The following is a 21,857-nucleotide window of genomic DNA, read 5'->3' as shown; positions in this document are numbered from 1 at the left end:
TGAAGGTCATAAGGAGCATGGATAGGGTGAATAGCCAAGAACTTTTCCGCATAGTACGGGAGTCCAAAACTAGAAGGTATAGGTTTGAGGTGAGAGGGGAAAGATTTAAAAGGAACCTTATGGACAACTATCTCACACCGAGGGTGAATCGAGCATGGAATGAGCTGCTGGACAAAGTGTTAGAAGCTGGTATAATTACAATATTTTAAAAGGCATCTGTTAATATGGTGAATTGAGAGAGATACAGGCTAAGTGCCGACAGATGGGACTATGTTAATTCGGAATATCTGGTCCGCACAGACAATTTCGACTGAAGGAAAGCACAAATGTCGTTGTGAAGACTGGACTTTCAGAGCAACTTTCAAAGATGTTTTGCCCTTACTGGGAGCAGAAGCTACAATGAAATCTTTCATTTGTGAGACAGCAGTTGAGTGAGTGAGGGCATCTGGGATTTTGGTGGAAGATGGGAATTTGTTGAAATGTGAGGATGTATTTTAAGTAAAGCGTCCTGAGCCTAGTGAAGGGTTAGGTTGGTTTTTGTTTTAAACTGCTCATTTCATTCAGCCTCCACCATTATATTTCCAATACTGTACATCAGAAGGAACAGTGAATCAGTAACTGGTATCATTAGAAGCCTTACGATTTTCAGTCCTGCAGGTATACCATTGTTTCATCAGCATTGTAAAGGTTACTGGCGGCAGTGGGAGGTGTGAGCTGTATTCACTAGAAATGATTAAGCAGTTAGAGAACACACATACGAGAGGGCAGGGTGGGACTTGTCTTTCCATTTGTAGGAGGTGGGAGGTTCTAGGTTTGTGATCTGAGGCAAACACAACTGCGGTTAATCGTAGAAGCCCTACAGTGTGGAAACTGGCCATTCATCCCATCAAATCCACACTGACCCATCCAAAGAGCATGCCACCCAGCCCCAGTTTATCTAGTCATTTCTGCTGGTGGGTAAGACCAGGTCACAAGATTAGGGGGAGTAGAGGAGATAGAGAGGGAGAAATTGCTTTTCCCAGAGAGCGGTGAAGCCATGGAATTCTTTGCCCAAGGAAATAATAGAAGCAGCCATATTCAAGATACAGTTCGATGGGATTTTGCAAGGGAGGAATTTAGGGTAGTCGGGATAGTGCAGATAAGTGGAGCTGAGACGATGGATAGGTCATCCATGATCTTTATGAATAGTGGAGTAGGCTCAATGGGCCAAATGGCCTACTCCTGTTTCTATTCATGTAAACGGATAGATCTACATTTCTCTTGGCCAATTCAAATCAAGGCAGGTGAGCAATGTAGTGATGTGGAAAATGAACATTAGAGAATGATAGAAAGGGACAAGGAGCAGAAATGTCCCAGCAATCAAAACTGGATTGAAAAGATCACAACAATCAAAACTGAAGACTGTGAATGAATTGACTGTACACATTGAAGAGAATATGATCTAAGACTCCTTACAGTGACATGGCATCAGGATGACAAGGGTGCATGGCATTCAAGTTGAATGGGAAGGTCTGTAAAAGTAGAGGGTTGGCACTGCTAATCGAAGCACAGATCACACAGCAGTCTGGTGTCAGCTCAGATTTCAGGTCCTGATTTCACTGTCCTTCTGTTGATCTCCCTGTTCCCACAGAGTGAGATGTCATCTGTTCTCAGCTCTGCTGGATTTCTGCTGAAGCTTTGACCCCCTTTTACAGCTTCCAGGACAATAAAACATTCAGTCAGTCAAGGTCCAACCCACATCTCTTAGCCTGTCAACCATCCAGGCTGAGTGAGTCATTGTAGCAGGGAATAAAACAAGGACAATGAAACAAAATTAGACATAAACGAACATTTGGTGCTCATGCTTAAAGTTTGTTCATTAGATAGTAAACCAGAATTAGGGGTCTCCCAGGATTCTTCTTGTGCCCCACTTGAGAAATTTTCTCTCCCTTGTATCTAGTATTAGTACCCAGCTATGATTTATAACGATATTTACATCAACAGAAATAACGATATTTACATCAACAGAAATCAAATATACATAGTGATATACAAACAGACTTTTTAATCCAACACATCTATGCTTTCCTATATGAATCTAGTGACCAATTTGCCAGCATTTCACCCATATCCCTCCAAACCCTTCTTATTCACACACTCATCCAGATGCCTTTTAAATGTTTTAATTGTACCAGCCTCCACCAATTCCTTTGGACCATTCACTCTCTCCATGACTTTATGAACCACTTTAAGGTCACCCTCAGCCTCTGACACTCCAGAGAAATAGCCCCATCCTATTCAGCCTCTCCTTATACCACAAACCCTGGTGACATCCTTATCAATCTTTTCTGTGCCCTTTCAGATTTCACAACAGTTTTCCTATCCTAGAGCAGGGAGTCCAGAATCGAATGCAACATTCCTAAAGTGGCCTAACCAATGTCCTGTACAGCTGCAACGTGATCTCCCAGCTCCTATACCCAATGCATTCAATGGGCCAAATGGCCTCTTCCTGCACTGCAGGGACTTAATTATTTGATTCTGTATCAGAGTCAATTTCAGTCACTATCTCTGGTTTATGGTGTGTCAGGGTGGGATCACTGGTACCAGAATTGCATGCAACACTCCAAACCTGCCCTAACCAATGTTTTCTACAGTCACAATATGACCTCCCAATCCTACACCCAGTGCACTGACCAAAAAAAGGCAAGCATACCAAACCCCTTCTGCACTGTGCTGTCTACCTGCGACTCCACTTTCAAGGAACTATGAACTTACCATCGAATCATACAGAATGATCACGGACCTTTGGTCCAACCAGTCCATGCCAACCATAATCCCAATCTAAACCAGTCTCTCCTGCCTGCTCCTGGTCTATATCCCTCCAAACCTTTCCTATTCATGTACTTAAACAAATGTCTTTGAATTGTACCTGGACCTTCCCCTTCCTCAGGAAGTTCATTCCACACATGAACCGCCCTCTGTCTAACATTAATATTTGAATGGCAAGGATGGGGTTGAATTGAAATGGTTCATAAAATAAACAGTTTCTACCCAACCCCCTGTGGCAGATATGGTAACAACTTCAACCCTGGAGTCTCACAAATCAGTATTTCCATGGAGTGGAGGGAAAATAAATTGCTTGATTCACTGAGAAGGTGGTTTTCTGTGAGTGTGAAGCTAAAATTAAATCCCGTGCTTTGGTTGAACTCGAACCACATTGACTTGGAGGAGAGCAAAGGGAGTTTGCAAAGTGTCCTCCCCTCCCCACATACCTCAGCTGCAGGGCAGCACAGGCGCAGTGTTGGCCCGCTGTCGCCCCACCCCCCATTGCCATTGTGGATGTCACAACATGTAAGTAGCCCTGTCAGTTTCATAGTGAAGGCCCCTCCCTCTGGGCAACATCTGGGAGCAAAGCAATGTCTCCCCCTTTCCATTCTTTATCTGGGGGGGGGGGGAGGTGGAGGGGGGCTAGAGAGAGTGACAGGGGGACACTATTCACTTGTAACTGGAGTGAATCCAGGAAGGGAGCAGACTCTCCAAAGGTGCTCAGATGCTCTCTGTCTCAAAGGTATTTTCATTGTGTATCCCTCAGTTTGGCACATATAGAGTTTGCACCCTGGAAAAGGATTGCTTCTTTCCTCATGTTCACAATTGAAAGGGTAGTTTCTCATGGAACTGAGCAGTTTTTAAGGGATTGGCACATTGATATAAAATGTAGACGCATGTTGCTTCATATAGTGTGTATCTGATATTGTTGGCTGTTGTAAAAGCTTCGTGGCTATGATTTTTAACCTTCTAATGTAGTAATGGATTTATGCCATGTATTTTTTGGCATTTTTCTATATACTAGGCCAGCAGGAAGTCATTCAGCAACTTTACCGGCTTTCTTTTCTCAAACAGCTTTGCCATTTTATTATCATATCCTTGATTCAGCTTCATTTCCAGCACCTTTGTTGGCAGCTTTGTCCAGATCATTGTCATCTAAATGACATTTTTCTCCATTCACACCTAAGGCTATCTGGCTGCATGAGGGGCTTTCTGTGTCCTGCGTAATATATGATCAGCAGGCATCTAGCAATCTACAGGAATTGCCACCGATGTTATGTTCATTTAATAGTACTGACAGTGATCAATTAATTTGTGATTTTTTTTTGCAGGAAGACGTGTCGAAAGAAATCTGAAAGGAAATGATACATCAACTTCTGACAGAGCCATTTGATTCATTGGGACTTGAATCTCAGCAGCCATTCCAGTCGAGAAGAAATGTTTGCTTTTGTCTGCTTGAGAGAGTTTGGACAGTCCTGTGGCAGGAAGAATACTGAGACATTGAGTGAGGAAGTTTCAGTGCCCAGACTGTGAAAAGTGCTTCAAACCATTTACTCAGCTTGGGGAATCAAAGTCTCACCCCGCACGGTGGGGATAGACTGTGTACCCGCTCCGTTATAAATTTCAAACCCAGAGTGACACAAGGAAAGCTCTCCGCATGGGGAAACCATGGAAATGTGGGGACTGTGGGAAATAATTCCCTTTCCCATCAGCGCTTGACACCCACAGACATGTTCACACTGGGGAGATGCCGTTCTCCTGCTCAGTGTGCGGGAAGAGTTTCAGTTGGCTGTGCAGTTCACACCAGGGAGAGGCCATTCATCTGTCACTATTGTGGGAAAGGATTCACTCAGTCGTCCCGGCTGCAGACACACCAGCGGGTCCACACGGGGGAGAGGCCGTTCTCCTGCTCTCAGTGTGGGCAGTGATTCATCAATGCATCCATCTCCTGAAACTCCAGCGAGTTCACATGGGGTAGAGGCTGTTCACCTGCTCTGAGTGTGGGAAGGGATTTGTCGATTCTTACTCTCTGCGGACCCACCAGTGGGTACACAGTGGGTTCACCTACCCCAAGTGTGGAAAGAGCTTCAGTCATGTGAGCAACGTGCGGAGGCACCAGCGGATCCACACCAGGGAGAGGCCATTCACATGCTCCGTGTGTGGGAAGGGGTTCACTCAGTCATCTACACTGCTGATCCATCAAAGGGTCCACACTGAGGAGAGGCCATCCATCTGCTCTCAGTGTGGAAAGGGCTTCACCCGCTCCGCCCACCTGCGAGTTTACGCGCCATCGCAGGGGGATTGAAGGAATGACGGCTGAGTGTCATTATCGACTGGAATATCAACCCAGTTTTGGGGACTCCCAGGTTCAAATCCTGCTGTGCCAGGTTGCAGAATTGGAATTCGGTCAGAAATCTGGAGTTTAGAATTATAAAGGGACAACTCAGCTGACCAACAGTAAAGGAAGTGGAGTTGGGAGGAGTGTGTGCACTTTGAGCTGCTTTTTTTTTCAAAAACAAGCTACTTTTCATACACTTTTTTGCTGGGGAGATCTGAAACTGTAACAAAGTTGGGTGGCAAAGTTGGGTTAAACAGAACTTAACCCCGGTCTCAGACTCTCATTGAAAGCTGTGAGATCCAACAGGTTTTTGTTTTAAAGCTGCTCATTTCTTTCAAACTCCTGCACTAAGTTTCCAATGTCATGTATCAGAATGAGCAGTGGATGAGTAGCTAGTATTGTTAGATATTGTAAATTTTTCCGGAGTGCAGGTACTGCATCGTTTCATCAGCATTGTTAGGTTTACTGGCAGCACTGGGAGGTGTGGGATGTATTCACAAGAAACAAAGTTAAAAATCATACAACACCAGGTTATAGTCCAACATGTTTATTTGGAAGCACTAACTTTTGGAACACTGCTCCTTCATCAGGTGTTTGTGGAGCAGGAGCATAAGAGAATTTATAGCAAAAGGTTGCAGTTTCATGCAACAGAAATGATATATTGAACAAACCTAGATTGTTGTTAAGTCTTTTCTCTTTTAGAATGGGTTGCAGGTTTTGGTTCATTAATATGTAAATCCCAGAACTTTGAAAACACATTCTCAAGACAACTTAAGGTCTGTATATCAAACTTGAATCAGACTGGTTCTATTTCCAAAGTAGAAATTTATAAAATCTCACATGGATTGACTGCCTGTAGATTGTGTGCTTTTTGAGCAAATTATAATATATCTGCAAATATAATTCTGCAAATTCAAAGTCTCACCCCAAAGCCTGATATGTTAATGTGCGTGCATGAGAGGGTGAGAGTGTGTGCATGCTTGATAAAGTGTGTGTGTGTGTGATAGAGTATCAGCCTGTGAGAGGGTGTGAGTGTGGGGGGTATATGTGTGTGTCTGAGAGAGGGGTCTGTGTGAATGTGAGTGTATGTGCTTTGTGTGTGACAGTGAAGTGAGGTTACCTGTCATGTGACATGAACCCAAGGTCCTGGTTGAGGCCATCCTTATGGGTTCCAAACTTGGCTGTAAGCCTCTGCTGGTCCACTAAAATTGATGAAGCAGTTGCACAACACACACTGGAGAGGGCAGAGTGGGACTTATCTTTCGATTTGCAGGAGGTGGGAGGTTCTGGATGCTGGAAACTAGGGAAAACACATGCTGGAGGACCTTCGGCTCCGAGAGTTGGAGCTGGAAACCAGGCTGCAAACATGTTGGGGGAATCATAAAGCCTGTGGAAACAGGCCCTTGGTGACACTTCAGTCCATTTGAGAAATTGAATTTGCTTCCACAGAGTTTCCACGGTGTAGGGGTCAGTGTGTCTTGGCAGCCTCAACGATCCAATGAAGGGCTCATCTACAGTGAGAATACCCAGTCCACATTTTGCCAAAAGTTCAAGTTCTCTCCACAGTCAGAACCCTGGGGCACTCCCACGCAGGCTGCGTGTAATCGCGGGGCTTCTCGATGCATGTCAAGTTTGGAATAATTTCCTGCAGACAAACATTTCCCCTCCTGGATTCAAATGCTGCTGATATTCAGGCCCTGAGTAAATTCCTTGTGCATGCCTGAACAGCAAATCTCTTTCTCTGCTAATACCTTGAGAGATCAGATCACTGCTGTCAGTGCAGGGCAGAAAATAAGATGAGAGAATTCTGGTTTGTACGGAACATCCTTCTCTTTGTTCTACCCAAAATCTGTCTCCCAATTCCTCCACCTTTCGATGGATTCCAAACCGAATTCATCCTTCCGTCCTCCTGTTTTTGCCCAGCTCCCCTCTCTTGAAAGCGCTGACTCTCAGTTCAGTTTCTCAGCCACTTCTTCCATCCCCAGTATGTCGCCCATGTCTTTATTTAGTTTTTAAAAGAGAAAGGCAGTGGTTTGCTGATGCCAGGACGTGAGGGTGACTGCGCTCACACAGTGTTCCAGACTCTGTGTAGTGTCACTTACAAAAATCTGCACTGCACATGTACAGAGAAGGGGATCCTGGGAGTGGGGGGGATGGTGGGAGTGGGTGGTATGCATTCACCACCTCCCCATTGAATCAAGACCCAATCATCCCCTCAGCGTCCCCTGTCCATTTACCCATCGCCAACTATAGCGGCCCCGTCCATTCTTTCTCACTATCCCGAGCTTCCCGTCTCTTCTCTCTCTCACACACCCTCCTGTTTCTTACCCCACTCTCTGCAACCCCCTCCATTCTATCTCCATACCCTCTGCCCCCCATCCATTCCCCTTCTCTTTCTCCCCACCCTCTGCCTTCCTGTATCCAGTCCCTCTCCCCAAACTCATTCTGTCCCTCCCCCCACCCTCTCCTGCCATTCATTTTTGCTCTTTCTCCCCCCACACTCTGCCCCCCATCCATTCTCTCTCCCCACACTCTGCAACCCCCAATTCCTCTCGCTTCACATTCTGCACCCCCCCCATTCTCTCTCTCTGCCAAACCCTCTACCCCCCAACCTGTGCACCTCCAGGCTTTCTCTATCCCCGATGGTCTGTCCCCGTGTCCATTTTCTTTTTGTCTTTCCCTCCAAGCCTCTGCCTCCCATCCAATCTCTGACCCCGCACCCCCAACCCCCATCCTTTCTCTTGCCTCGAGACCTCTAAGCATAGAGAGAGTGGATGGTAATGACTCTACCTGGGAGACAGGAGGGGTTGATTTGAGAAATAGCTGATCTTTAACATTGAGAATAGCTAAAACGATGTACTCAGAAACATCGGTAAAGTCTGAAAGCATATTCAATTGTTGAAAAAAAAAAGCTGCAGCCATCTTTTTGAAATTTCCATAAAAAATCTGTGTAGTTAGGCCACAGTTGAGGACAGGCTGGAAGGGTGCAAGGGCCGAATCCTAGTCTTGTGAAATTGGTTCAAATTATGTAGAAATAGAGCCATAGAGTTGCACAGCACGGAAACAAACCTTTCGGTCCACGCCGACAATATATCCTAAATTAATCTAGTGATCCATTTGCCACTATTTGGCCCATATACCTCTCAACTCTTCCTATTCATATACCCATCCAAATGCCTTTTAAATGTTGGAATTGTACCAGCCTTGACCACTGCCTCTGGTAGCTCATTCCATACCTATACCACGCTCTTCGGTCCCTTTTGAACCTTTCCCCTCTCACCTTATACCTATCCCCCTCTAGTTTTGGACTGCCTCTACTCTGGGGAAAAGACATACAAATGTTGAGCAGCCAGACAAAATGAAAAAGGAATAAAGTGTTGAGCCCCAGGGAAACAAAACAAATTGTGGCTCTAGCGTTTCTTTTTTCTGACTGGCATTTGGACACTGAAAATCTGTCAGTTGCACCGGCAACTCCACTTGGCATACTGCGCATGCTTCTCGGTGTCAGCAAGCACTGCGCATGCTTCTCGGTGTCAGTAGAATACTGCGCATGCTCTTTGCTGTCAGCGGGAACGACGCACGATATTGTTTTGATGGGCCAATGGAATGTGCTGGAGGACCGGAAGGAGCCTGCCCCCATTGTCTGAATGCGGAAGTTGGATCATGAGTTTGTGTTGGTGCCGTTGCTGCTCCTCTCTCTCTGAATGAAGATTGAGCCTTACCCCAACTGCAACTTCTTTCCTCTATCCAACATCTGTGAGTACAACACATTTTTCTCACCCCCTTTTCCATTCTCGTGTTCAACTCGACTTTCAGCAAAGTTGGTTCATGTCTGTGTCTTAATTAGCAAACACGTGGCAAATGCAGTAACACAGTGTGCAGTTGTAGCCTTTCCTGTGAAATAAAAGCAGAAAGGAGATGCATTGTTTAAATGGTGATATATTGGGATGTAGAGCAAGTGAGGACTGCAGATGCTGGGGATCAGAGTTGAAAACTGTGGTCCTGGCAAAGCACAGCAGGTCAGGCACCATCCGAGGTGCAGGAGAGTCAACATTTTGGGCACAAGCACTTCATCAGGAATGATGTGTGGATGTACAAAGGTGCCTCAGCTGCCTTCTACTCAGGCTTTCTACTCCAGTCAATGCCAGTTGTCACAGAGGTGCAGCAAGCAATGACCAAGGCAAATGGTATGTTAGCAAGAGAAATTGAGTTCAGAAATGTCTCCCTGCAGTTAGGGGTCATTGAATATATTCAAAGCTGAGTTCATCTGACTTTTAAATGTCAAATATAGTTATGGGGGAAGGCAAGAATTTTTTTATTAAATATTTTATTGGAAACTTTTTCAAATCCTTTACAAAACATCTAGACACAGAAAAGAACTAAACCAAAGTCCAGAAAGATAGAGGCAATACAACAATGTCATATCACAATGCTATTAATAATGAACTACCTACTACCCTACCAGAACAACCATATCTGCTGAGCTTAAGCTAAACTATAATCAAATTAAATAAAAATTAAATTAAACTGAATGCATATTAACTTAAAGTAGATTATATCACATTACTTTATTCTATTTCACTCACCACACCTCCACTGAGGCTCCCAATCCTGGGAGCACCAGTCATTCTCCCAATATTCTTTTCCCCCAATCTCCCCCTCCCAGGACCCCACGGTTGCCCAGACTGATTCCCATGGCTGTACCACACCCCTAATTAATATTGCGGAAAAGTCTGCATCAATATAATTGAGAAAGGGCCACCATGTCTTGTAAAAGTGTTCTGTTTTGTGGTGCACCATATTTGTGAGGTAGTCTTGGGGGAGATGCTCCATCACCAGCATATGCCACCCCATAAGACCTGGGGGCTTTTCCAATGGCCAATTCATTAAAATGTGCTTTCTCGCACAGTGGGTAAGAATGTTACAGTCTCTTCCCGTGTTCCCCCAGAGAGAGCAAATTTGGCAACCCCAAAAGAACTTCAATCCTCAGGATGTTCTTACCATGCACTCCAGTATCTCTGGATCTTACAACAGTGTGGGAGAGTGCCTATACTAATTTTACATTTGGGACACCCTGGTGACGCTCCTCTCTTAAACTTCGCTAGCCTCTCTGGCGCCAAATGAGCCCTGTGTAAAATCTTCAATTGCATGACCTCTGCTTTGTTACATATTGAAATTTTCCTTACATTTTCCCATATATCTTCCCATACTTCCAATGAAATATCCTCTCCTAGCTCCCGATTCCATGTCCTAAGGTCGATTCCAGAGTCCGTCCACATCCCTAAGGCACGTCCCTTCTGTAAATGATGCAAAATATTAACTGAAAGAGCACCCGTACACCAGAGCACTCTTTTCTCCACATGTGGCCTGTAAAGCTGAGCCAGGAGCGTGGTCTTCCTCTGTATATAATCCCTTACCTGAAAGTACCGGAAAACGTTCCTCTTAGACAATCCATACTTCTAACTTAGCTGGCTAAATAACATCAAGATCTCCGCCTCAAATAAGTTTCCCAGACAGGAGATTCCCTTATTCTCCCATGACTTACAGCCCCAGATTGAAATCCTTGGGCTCCAGCCAATGGGGTAAATGGCGAAGTCTTCAGCCAATTGCCCTTGTCTTGCCTCATTATCTTCCAGGCTTTCACCGTATTTAAAATGATTGGACTCTTACACTGCTCGGTCACGGATTTCATCTTATCCATGAATAATAGATTAACTAGGGGACTGCAAAGCTTCAGTGTCAAGCCAAATCGACCCTGAATCCCCCCGTGCCCAGTCACCCACATTTGCTGATAAAGCACTTATTTGATATCTCCAAGTCTAGAAGGTCCACCACCACCACCCCCACCACCCCCCCCCCACCCCCGTTTTATCCTCTCCAGTAATTGTACATAGTTAGCTTTATACAGCTGGTGGAAGACAGGGGTAATAAAAACTCCCAAATACAAAAAACCCTTTTGACGACCGTCTAAACAGGAACTGCATTCCATCCTTCAGATCAGGCACCTCCATTAATACCCCCCACTGGCACGGCTTCCGATTTTGTAAAGTTGATCCAACAGCCCGAAAAACTCCAGATACATTAATTGTTTGAATCAATCGAGGAACGGACTCCTCCGGATGGGCCAAGGAGAAGTGGATGTCATCAGCTTATAGGGTGATCTTATTCCCGCCCATTCCCACCCCTGGCCCCACTATTTCAGGATCCCTCCTGACAGCCCCAGCTAATGGCTCAATTGCCAAGGTAAGTAGCAGTGGTGAAAGAGGACACCCCTGTCGACTACCTCTCCCAGTATTAAAGTTATCTGACTTAGTGCAGTTTGTGATGATGTTTGCCTTAGGATCATTATGCAACTCCACCACCCATCGACCAAAGGACCCCCCCAAACCAAAACGCTGTAGGATCCCAAATAGGTACGGCCATTCTATCTGGTCAAACTCATTTTCTGCGTCTCGGGAGACACTGAACCCGGGATCAATCTTTGCTGGCATACCTGCACTATGGTCAGTACCCTCCTGATATTGTTGGAGGAGCTACAGCCCTTGACAAAACCCGTCTATTCATCTTTCATAATTTAGCGCAACACATTTTCCAACCTCAGGGCCAGCATCTTGGTAACAATTTTAAAATTTACATTCAACAGTGAAATGGGTCTACGTGAAGCACATTCTTCAGGCTCTTTCCCCTCCTTTAAAATGAGGGAGATATTAGCCTCCCTAAGAGAGTGCAGAAGACAATCCTGTGTATATGAATAGCAATACATCCCCAGAGGCGGCTCCACGAACACATTTATGAATTCCTTATAGAATTCACTTGGGAATCTATCTGACCCCAGTGGGATGCTTTATTGCTTCCTGCACCTCCTGTATCGTAATAGGCCTATTCAACAGGGAAACCTGTTCTGCCTTTATACTGGGGAGGTGCAGGTCCTCAAAAAAGGACTGCATCCTCGCTGCACCGTGTTCGTCTCCCTCTGACCGATATTACTGTGCAAAGTATTCCATAAATCTAACATTGATCTTCTTCAACTCACTGTGCCAGCCTTCTCTCTAACAGACATAAAAGATTGGGAAGCATTTTTCTTTCTAGCCAGATATCGACTTGGCTTATCTCCAGATTAAAACAATCTTTGTTCAGCAAAGGAGACCCTTTTTTTGCCACCTGTGTGTGCAATGAGTCGAGAGCAGTCCGGAGAGCTGCAGTTTGACCAGGGAAGGCCTATTATAATATGCTTTCTCAGCTATCTGCAGCCGGGTCTCCAGCATCTGATTTTGCTCCTCCCTCTGTCTCCTTCCATTTGTTGAATACGAAATAATCAGGCCTCATAAATATGCCTTAGTGGCCTCCCACAGTATTGCTGGATTACTGGCCATACCTGGGTTGATATCCCAGAAGGCCTTGAACTCTCTTCTGCTGTACTCAACGGATTTGCTACGCCTTAACAGGAATGGGTCCATGCACCAGTGCTGTGCATCCATTCCACCACCCTTGACTTTACCATCTAAATACACTGGCACATGGTCCGAGACACCTATATTGCCAATTTCACAAGCCAATGTTCTGTTCAAGCAATCCAATGGCATTAAAAAGTGTCAGTTCCCAAGTGGCACTTGTGTGGGTTGGAAGAGAAAGTTATGTCTCTTCCATTAGGGTGGAGATGCCTCCACATTAGGGTGGAGATCCCAACTCCTCGCACATGTCCACCAACTGCTTAGGTTGTGTCGGTGTATCTGCCTGGCCCCTTCGCACCCTGTCTACCTCGGGATCTATTAGGCGATTAAAATCTTCTCCAATGACCATGCGGCGCACCCTAGACTTATTAATTTAGCAACTGCATCAATTAGAAATTTAAGAGGGTGCACCGGGGAACGATATACATTCAGGACGCCATACTCTTCTCCATGTGTTAGAGCTGTAAGAATGATGGACCATCCATGTTCGTCCTTAATTTGCTCAATTACCTGGACAGGGAGGTTCATTCTTACCAGTATAGCCACTCCTCTACACTTGGAGCTAAAGGAGGAGAAGAATACCCTATCATAACCCCCCCCCCCGCCCCCGCTGCAGTTTTAGATGTTCCTTATCATTTAAATGTGTCTCTTGCAGCAGGGTGATGTCCACCCTTTCCTTTCTAAGGCTTAACAGCATCTTTTTAATGGGGGAATGGCTCCCTTTTACCTTCCAGGTGCACCACCTGAATGAATCAGTAGCCATGGTCATCCAGGGCAGCCCGTGGTTACCCAAGAGGAGGAAGCTTATCTGAGGTGTGGTGAGCGACAAAGACATTAACTGGATAAAGTCTAAAAACTACTCCTATTAAAAACTACTCTAAATAAAAATCTAACAACCACATATAACTTAAGCAAACACTCAAATAACCCCAATTATGTAGAGAACTCCCCCCCGTACATATCAAGCCGATAACCACAACAAAAAGGGGCAAAAAGTAGCATTGTCTGTAATGATGTCCCGCCTTCACCCCGACCTGAGTCCTTTAATTCAGTGAATTCACAAAGCCCTTCGCCTTTTCTGTTGAATCAAAATTATATACCGTCCCTCCATGAGAGAAATGCAACACGGCCAGGTACCTCAAGGAATATTGAATGTTCAGATCCCTTAATTTTCTGTTAACTTCATCAAATGCTCTTCTGTTCTTCATCCAGGCTCCCGAGAAGTCCTAAAAACACATTATTCTTGAGCCTTTGTGCATTAAGGCCTCTGGATCTCTTACCTGTCTTCTTGCTGTTTCAATCACTAACTGTTTTTCTTTATAATGCAGGAGTTGCACTAGGACCGTGCGGGGGCGCGGGTCCGGCCCTGACCGCATTTTGATCCAGTGGGCCCGCCCCACACTCAACAGACCCGACTCCGACTCCAGCCCCAGGAATCCAACGAGGTCTTCACCTTCCTTGCATTCCGGAAGACCCACGAGCTGTAAGATTTTTCTTCTACTTTTGTTTTCCAGGTCGTCGTCCACTTGCTCCTGAAGGACCCGAACCTGGTCTTCCATCGTTTGGATCCTTCCTCCTGAGACCTCTGCCACGGTCCTCTCCTCCACTGCCTATTCTCTTCTGTCCAACATTTGAATTTTCTGTTTATGCTTTTCCAGCGTGGTAGATAGTGGTTCCACTGCTGCTTCAATCTTATCTCAGAGTTTGCCATCTCCGAGAGTAACTGCTGCTGCCCCATTAAATCTAAAGGGACGGCCCTGGGAGTTTGAGCATTGGCTCCAGGCACCCCTGATGCAGTAGGGGAATGCCCTGCCTGCTGCACCTCTGTCGGCTCCTTTCCTTCATTTGCTTTCCTTATGGTCTTAAAGCTGGCAAACCACAATTATAGCAGCTCCAGATGTTCAGTAAATTTCTATTAGCAATTTTTTTTCTCTTACAGATGGTTAATGAGGTGGGGGGGAGGGGGTAAAGGTCCACCTTGCTGGGGGTGGCAGACCACTCAAACCACCGCCATCTTGGATTTCCAAGAAAATGGTTTTAAGACCAGTACAGAACACCTACAGGGTCATACAGCACAGAAATAGACCCTTCAGTCCAACTAGTCTATGCTGACTATGTTTTCAAACCCAACTAGTCCCATTTGCCAGTGATTGGCCCATTTCCCTCTGAACTTTTCCTATTCATGTGCTTATCCAAATGTCTATGAAACATTGTAACTGTACCTGCATCCACCATTTCCTCTGGACACCCATCCACACAAACCACTCTCTGTGTGAAAAAAATGGAGCTCTTCATGTCTTTTTTAAAATCTTTCTCCTCTCCCCTTCAAAATTTACTCCCTAATCTTGAAAGCCCCACCCAAGGGAAAGGACACCTGCCGTTCACCTCATCTGTACCCCTCATGATTTTATAATCCTCTCTAACATCACCTCTCAATCTCCTCTGCTCCAGTGAAAGAAATCCCAGTCTATCCACCTGGCTGTAGGTATATTCATATCCAGATATGATCTGTTCAATGCTGGTGCAGGCTCAAAAGACCAAATGGCCAACTCCTCCTCCCAATTCTCTCACTCTGTGTCCAGAACAGCATTGGGAGATTGGGAAAGGGGAGATGTAGATATCTTGTTTGTTTTTATTTTTAAAATGCATTTGATTCCCACAAATAAATGCAACAGGTACAAGTACAGCACATGCAGTATTCCTCATTGCAGCTTCAAGGTTTTGTGTCCTCCTCTTCCGCATTGGCTCCAGCACATTCGGCTTCCTGCTGAATTGCAGTTAGTCCTGAATGTACACACTATATTTTTGCTTCCCAAAATCAGACATACTCACTCTCAACAGTATCCCAATGTCGTGGAAGATATTAAGTTTCAGATGGAGGTATCCAAAATTCAGAGAGATGTCAGTTGTGACTGTTTTGCTCTTCTGTCCCTGTCAGATCCTGAATCAGCACTTTCAGGAGAATTAGAATGGAGTGAGAACAGAGAGAGAGAGAGAGTGGGATGGTGCTTTCAGTTTTGTGGAATAACAAAAGAAAACAATGTTCTGCAGAAAGTAGAATTGCTAGTTCTGAATTTCTACCCTGGACTGGCAGTGATGACTTTTGTAATCTCTTTTCAGAGTATTTGATCTGAAGATGAAGTTTCAAAATCAACACATAAAGGGCTTATGCCTGAACCATTGACTCTCCTGCTCCTCAGATGCTGCCTGACCCATAGTTTTTGACTCTGATTCTCCAGCATTTGTGAGCCACTCAATCCATCGGGACTGCAACAATTTTCAACTATGATCCAATTGGTTCCTGTTTCAGTACGTTTTCAGCATCAGTGGGACTGGAAGAGTGACCCTACTGTTGCAGCAACGCACTGAGTGTGGAGCCTGAATCAGTTATCTGGCTGGATAGAGGAATTCAAGGCAGGGAGGGGACATACACGCGTTTGTATGCAACTGTAGCTTCGGCGATGGAGAAACCATGGAAGTGTGGCGACTGCGGGAAAGGCTTCCGTGTCCCGTCTGCCCTGGAGACACATCGGCGCAGTCACACCAGGGAGAAGCCATTCTCCTGTCCTGAGTGCGGGAAGGCGTTCAGCGATTCCTCTGCCCTGATGAGGCACCAGCGGGTGCACACAGGGGAGAGGCCCTTCAGCTGCCTCAAGTGTGGGAAGGCCTTCAGTGATTCGTCTGCCCTGATGAGGCACCAGCGGGTGCACACAGGGGAGAGGCCCTTCAGCTGCCTCAAGTGTGGGAAGGCCTTCAGTGATTCCTCTGCCCTGATGAGGCACCAGCGGGTGCACACAGGGGAGAGGCCCTTCCGCTGCCCAGATTGTGGGAAGGTGTTCACTCGCTCCTCCCACCTCGTGATTCACCGACGGGTCCATACCGGTGAGAAGCCCTTCCCCTGCCCCAAATGTGGGAAGGCCTTCAGCGATTCCTCTGACCTGCTGGCCCACCGGCGGGTTCACACCAGCGAGAGGCCATTCACCTGCTCTGTCTGCGAGAAGTGCTTTACGCGCTCTTCTGAACTGCTGAAGCACCGGCGGGTCCACACTGGGGAAAGGCCCTTCAGCGGCTCTCTGTGCGGGAAGGGCTTTACCCAGGCCTCCCACCTGCTGACACACCGGTGGGTCCACACTGGGGAGAGGCCATTCACCTGCCTCGAGTGCGGGAAGGGCTTTGCTGTCTCCTCCACTCTACTGATGCACCAGCGGGTCCACACTGGGGAGAGGCCGTTTGCCTGCCCTGAATGTGGGCAGAAGTTCACAATGTCCTGCAGCTTGAACAAGCACCAGCGGAGGCACCAATGCTCCCAACAATCCGATTCTGCCGGTAACACTGCTGAGGGTCATCCCCAGGACTGAACCTCCTGCCCTTTCTGACAGTGGGTGCAGTGGGAGAGCTGATAGGCTTTTTTGTTTTCTACTGGGGGAGGGGGGGAGGGGGGGGTTGGGAGTGGTGGTGGCTCATTGGTTAGCACTGCTGCCTCATAACACCAGGGATGCAGATTTCATCCTCAGGGTGACTGTCTGTGTGGAGTTTGCACGTATTCCTCCCCCGCCCCCCCCCCCCGCCCCCACCCGCCCCGGCCACCAGTGTCTGTGTGCATTTCCTCCGCATGCTGCAGTGTCTTCCCAAATTCCAAACATGCGCATATTTGGGCGAATTGGCCAAGCCAAATAGTCCCATAGTGTTCAGGGGGTGTAGGTGTGGTGCATTAGTTAGGGGTAAGTGCAGAGTGATAGGGTAGGAGAATGTGTCTGGGTGAGTTACTCTTCAAAGGGTCGCTCTGAACCTGTTGGGCAGAAGGGCCCATTTCCACACTGCAGGGACTCCATGATTCTGTGAACATTGCTTCCAGTGGGCGCTGCTGCTCATTGAGCCTAGGACCCGCACAATCCTAAGACCACAAGACCATTGGAGCAGAAGTTAGGCTATTTTGACCCATCGAATCTGCTCCACCATTTGTTAGAGACAAAATAAAAAACTGCAGATGCTGGAATCTAAAATAGACAAACAGGAGGCTGGGCACAACAGGACGTGGAGAAGTCAGCATTTCAGATATTATCCCTCAGGACTGAAGAAGGGTTCTACCCGAAACGTTGACATCTCCATCAGAAATGATTTATCAGGATGTTGTTAGAACTAGAGGGCATAGGTTTAGAGTGAGAGGGGAAAGATTTAAAACGGACCTAAAGGGAAAACTTTTCATGCAGAATGTGGTGCATGTATGGAATAAGCTGCCAGAGGAAGTGGAGGAGGCTGGTAGAATTCCAGAATTTAAAAGATATTTGGTTGGGGACATGAATAGAAAGGGTTAGAGGGATTTGGGCCAAGTGCTGGCAAATGGGACTAGATTAATTTAGAATATCTGGTCAGCATGGACGAATTGGACTGAAGGATCTGTTTCCGTGCTGTACCTCTCTGACGACCGGTCCAGATGTAAGTTTACAATTGAGTAACTTTGAATAATTCAATCTTGTTGAATTCACCTCTGGGAAGGTTTCAAATGAACTCCTCCAAGCGATATGATTGAACTACGCCGAGTTGGATAAAGTATCCCATCAAGTTCAACATGAATGCGCAGTTGAAGAAGTCAGAAGTCACACAACCCCAGGTGACAGTCCAACAGGTTTATTTGAAATCCCAAGCTTTGGGAGCATTTCTCCTTCATCAGTGCTGCTCCTTCATCACTTCACCTGATGAAGGAACAGTGCTTCGAAAGCTCGTGAGTTCAAATCTATCTATTGGGATTGTCACCTAGTGTTGTGTGACTTCTGACCTGTCCACCCCCAGCACCTCTGCATCAGAGTTGACGAATGAGATCACATTTTATTCAGCATGATTTAGTGAGATATTCATCTGGATGTCCTTATGACTGAACCATCGATCCTTCTGCTCCTCGGGTGCTGCCTGACCTGCTGTGCTTTTCCAGCATCACACTCTCAACTCTGATCTTCAGCATTTTCGGTCCTCACTTTTTCCTGGTTCATGTGGAAACTCAACACTGTCAGAGTGACAAAGAGACACCAGTCATCGATTACTATAGCACAGAGACAGGCCCTTCAGCCCATACCGGTCCATGCTGACCAAAATGTTTGTGAACACTAACCTCATTTCCCTGCACTTGGCCCATATCCTTCTAAAGCTTTCCTATCCATGTATTTGTTGAAAGGCCTTTTCAATGTTGTTAATGTACCTACTTCAACCACTTCCACTGGCAGCTGTTTCCCCAGGCGAACTACACTCTGTAAATATTTTGCCCCACATCTTTTCTTCCATATTTCTCCTCTCACCATAAAAACGCATCCTTGGTCTTGAAATCCTCCCCCTAGGGAAGAGACAGCTACCATTAAGCCATCTCTACCGCTCTTGGTTTGAAAATATTGCCTCAACTTCCTCTGCTCCAGTGAAAAAACATCCCAGCCTCTCCAGCCTAAATTCTGATTAGATAATAATGGCAGTGATGATTTTGGCTGTGTGTGTGTCAAGGATCTCTCATTTCTAAGCCAATGCTGTGCCTCCTAAGTTCACCTGATCGTAAAACGAATGGCACCCCATTCATTTAAAATGTCCATGTTTTCTGTGTAAAGTCGGTCCTGGTCAGTAAATAGGCAGTGGTGTCTTATATTCCCGTAGACTTCTTGTGACCGGGTTCATATGCTCTGTTTTGAGATGTATGAGTAAATCTTTAGAACAAAAAATTAATGCATCCTTTATTCATGTCTCATTATTAAAAACACTTTCTCCAATTACAGATGTGATTGAGAAGCTTCTCCCACTGAATCTTTGACTGATAACAGCATTTGTCAGGCTTTTGAAAGTCACTGCAGCTCTGTCACAGCACAGGGGAGGGCTCTTTCAGACAGAACGCATCATGCACAAAATTCTCCCACAGTAGTCGAGCAAAGTTGACATCTTTTTAAGACATTGTGAAACTTGAAAGGGTTCAGAAAATGTTTGGAAGGATGTTGCCAGGGCTGCAAGGTTTGCGCTACAGGGAGAGGCTGAATACGCTGGTACTATTTTCCCTGAAGCTTCAGAGTCAGCCAGAAACATCTGTTGAATCAGGAAACATCTCTTCCTGCAGCAGCTTCAGACAGACTGCCTGCTAAAACCCAAACCAGGGGAAAAGAATGGGACAACTGCCCTTTCATTGTAGAAGTGTTTTAGAAAATAAAATGTCAAACCCTTTTCTCTGATTGTTGCCTTAGCCAGTATCTGTTAACCATTAGCGAAATCCTTAATCCTAGACGAATGAGAAGCTCTGCCTTTTACAACCCCTCCTGAAAATAAACCAAGAACAACATAATCTTCTTAAAAGGAGCAGCATCATCACAACAGAAAGCACCTGAACTGAAACATTTGTATCAAAGGGCTGTACAGTTAGCAGGACAAGACAACAGGTTTTCAATTTCACCAATCAATTTAAATCAGCCCCATTGGCTACCAAAAACTTATTAAATTTAAATCCTAAAGTTTTGACAACAGGACCAATCCTATCATAAAGAATTGGTGCTCTCAGTCATCTGTGTATTCGAGAAAGCATCATTTAGAAAAATAAAGAAGGGGATTCCTGAGAGGAATCGGAGGAGGCATCCCCCACAGAAGATGGCACAGAATATTCCGGAAGACACATAACCTGGTTGTAATCTGAGAGATTAAATTCTATTTTGTGTTATTTGAGTGGGACATGTATTGATTGGAACAGCATACCAGAAGAATCTTGATTTATTCCAGAATACTCAGTAGTTAAGAAGGATTTATTCAGTTTGTTAGTAGTTTCGTTCATTTGTTCACCGTGAGAGTTGGTTCAATAAATTGCTGATTGTTGATTTTAAAGTGTCAGGGACTTACATTTAACACTACAGCAGGTTACACCACTTATCACACTGACTTTACAGATTAAAGGGCAATGTGCCACTCTTTGGACGTTTCGGTTTGAGATCTTGGAGAGACTGTGTTGCCTCCTTCTTCCCAGGGATGGTTAACAAGTCATTTATCGTATTGATTCTGCTCTGCCATTCAATCATGGCTGATATGTTTCGTAACCCCATTTTCCCTGTAACCTTTGAGCCCCTTGATACTCAAGAATGAGTGAATGGTGGAGCAGACTCAATGGGCTGAATGGCCTAATTTCACTTTCTGTGGTGTCACAGTTTCTCGTCAGCCCTTTCGTTTCTTGGTCCAGAAAGCGTTATTGTTGACTTGTGAAGTTGGGGAAGTTCTGGAGTTTACAGGTGCACACCATGCTCCTCTCTGCCTCCTCCTCAGCCTTCAAGTAAAGGGAAGACCTTTCAGAACAGAGATAAGGAAACTTCAGAAAGAGAGTGGTGTATCTATGGAATTCACTGTCCCAGAAGGCTGAGGAGGCCAGATCATTGAATATATATAAGATAGGATAACTAGGTTCTTGAGTATCAAGAGGATCAAAGGTTACGGGGAGAATGGGGTTGAGAAACTTATCAGCCATGATTGAATGGTGGAGCAGACTCAATGGGCTGAATGGCATAATTTCTGCTGCTATAGCCTTATGATATGCTGATGTGTGGAGGGGTGAGGATGGGGGAAAAGAGATAAAGAGGGGATTACAATTAAGGTGAAGCTGGATACAGATACACAGGAAATACACGAATTGTACGATAAATTTCAGACCACATAGAAACACTAGCATAGAGAGGGATCTGACTATATAGATCTCCAAAAGTGGCAACACAGGCGGGTAACGTGATCAAGAAGGCACACACCACGTTTGCCTTGAGTGTAAGAGTTAGCGAGTTATGTTACAGCTATTTATTCCGGTCACATTCAGAATATTGCGTGCAGTTCTGGTCGCCACACTACTGGAAGGACGTGGATTCTCTGGGGAGAGGGTATAGAGAAGGTTCACTGGGATGTTGCCTGGTCTGGAGGTCTCATTATGAGAAGAGATGGGATAAACCTGGATTATTTTCACTGTAAAGATGGAGGTGGAGGGATGACCTCAACAAAATGATGAGACACACAGATTGGCTGGACGGGGGCAGCATGGTGGCTCAATCATTAGCACTGATGCGTCACAGTGCCAGGGAAACTGGTTCGATTTCAGTCTCAGGTGACTGTCTGTGTGGAGTTTGCACATTCTCCCTGTGTCGATATGGCTTTCCTCCGGTTTCCTCTCACAATCCAAATGTGTAGGTTAAGTTGGATTGTCTATGCTTAAATTGTCCCACAGTGTTCAGGAATGTGAAATTTAGGTACATTAGTCAGGGGGTAAATGTCGAGTAATA

At 45.7% G+C, this 21,857-nt stretch overlaps 1 protein-coding gene across 2 annotated transcripts; it reads left to right on the top strand.

Moving 5' to 3' along the window:
* The first annotated feature begins 8,783 nt into the window (after window positions 1-8,783).
* On the top strand, window positions 8,784-17,012 carry LOC140460639 (uncharacterized). 2 transcript variants are annotated; one of them, XM_072555256.1, is made up of 3 exons: window positions 8,784-8,899; window positions 13,923-14,077; window positions 15,715-17,012. In XM_072555256.1, exon 3 carries the CDS (start codon window positions 16,056-16,058, stop codon window positions 16,950-16,952), a length of 897 nt encoding a protein of 298 aa, XP_072411357.1. In that variant the 5' UTR covers window positions 8,784-8,899; window positions 13,923-14,077; window positions 15,715-16,055; the 3' UTR covers window positions 16,953-17,012. The 2 variants fall into 2 exon arrangements, with proteins under 2 accessions (XP_072411357.1, XP_072411358.1); XM_072555257.1 differs by lacking the exon at window positions 13,923-14,077 and having other exon boundaries at window positions 8,805-8,899.
* Window positions 17,013-21,857: the final 4,845 nt, after the last annotated feature.

This window comes from Chiloscyllium punctatum, chromosome 36 (genome assembly GCF_047496795.1).
Source record: "Chiloscyllium punctatum isolate Juve2018m chromosome 36, sChiPun1.3, whole genome shotgun sequence".
Taxonomy (NCBI): domain Eukaryota; kingdom Metazoa; phylum Chordata; class Chondrichthyes; order Orectolobiformes; family Hemiscylliidae; genus Chiloscyllium; species Chiloscyllium punctatum.
The sequence above is the reverse complement of the archived record's forward strand: the minus strand, read 5'-3'. Positions and strand labels throughout refer to the sequence as shown.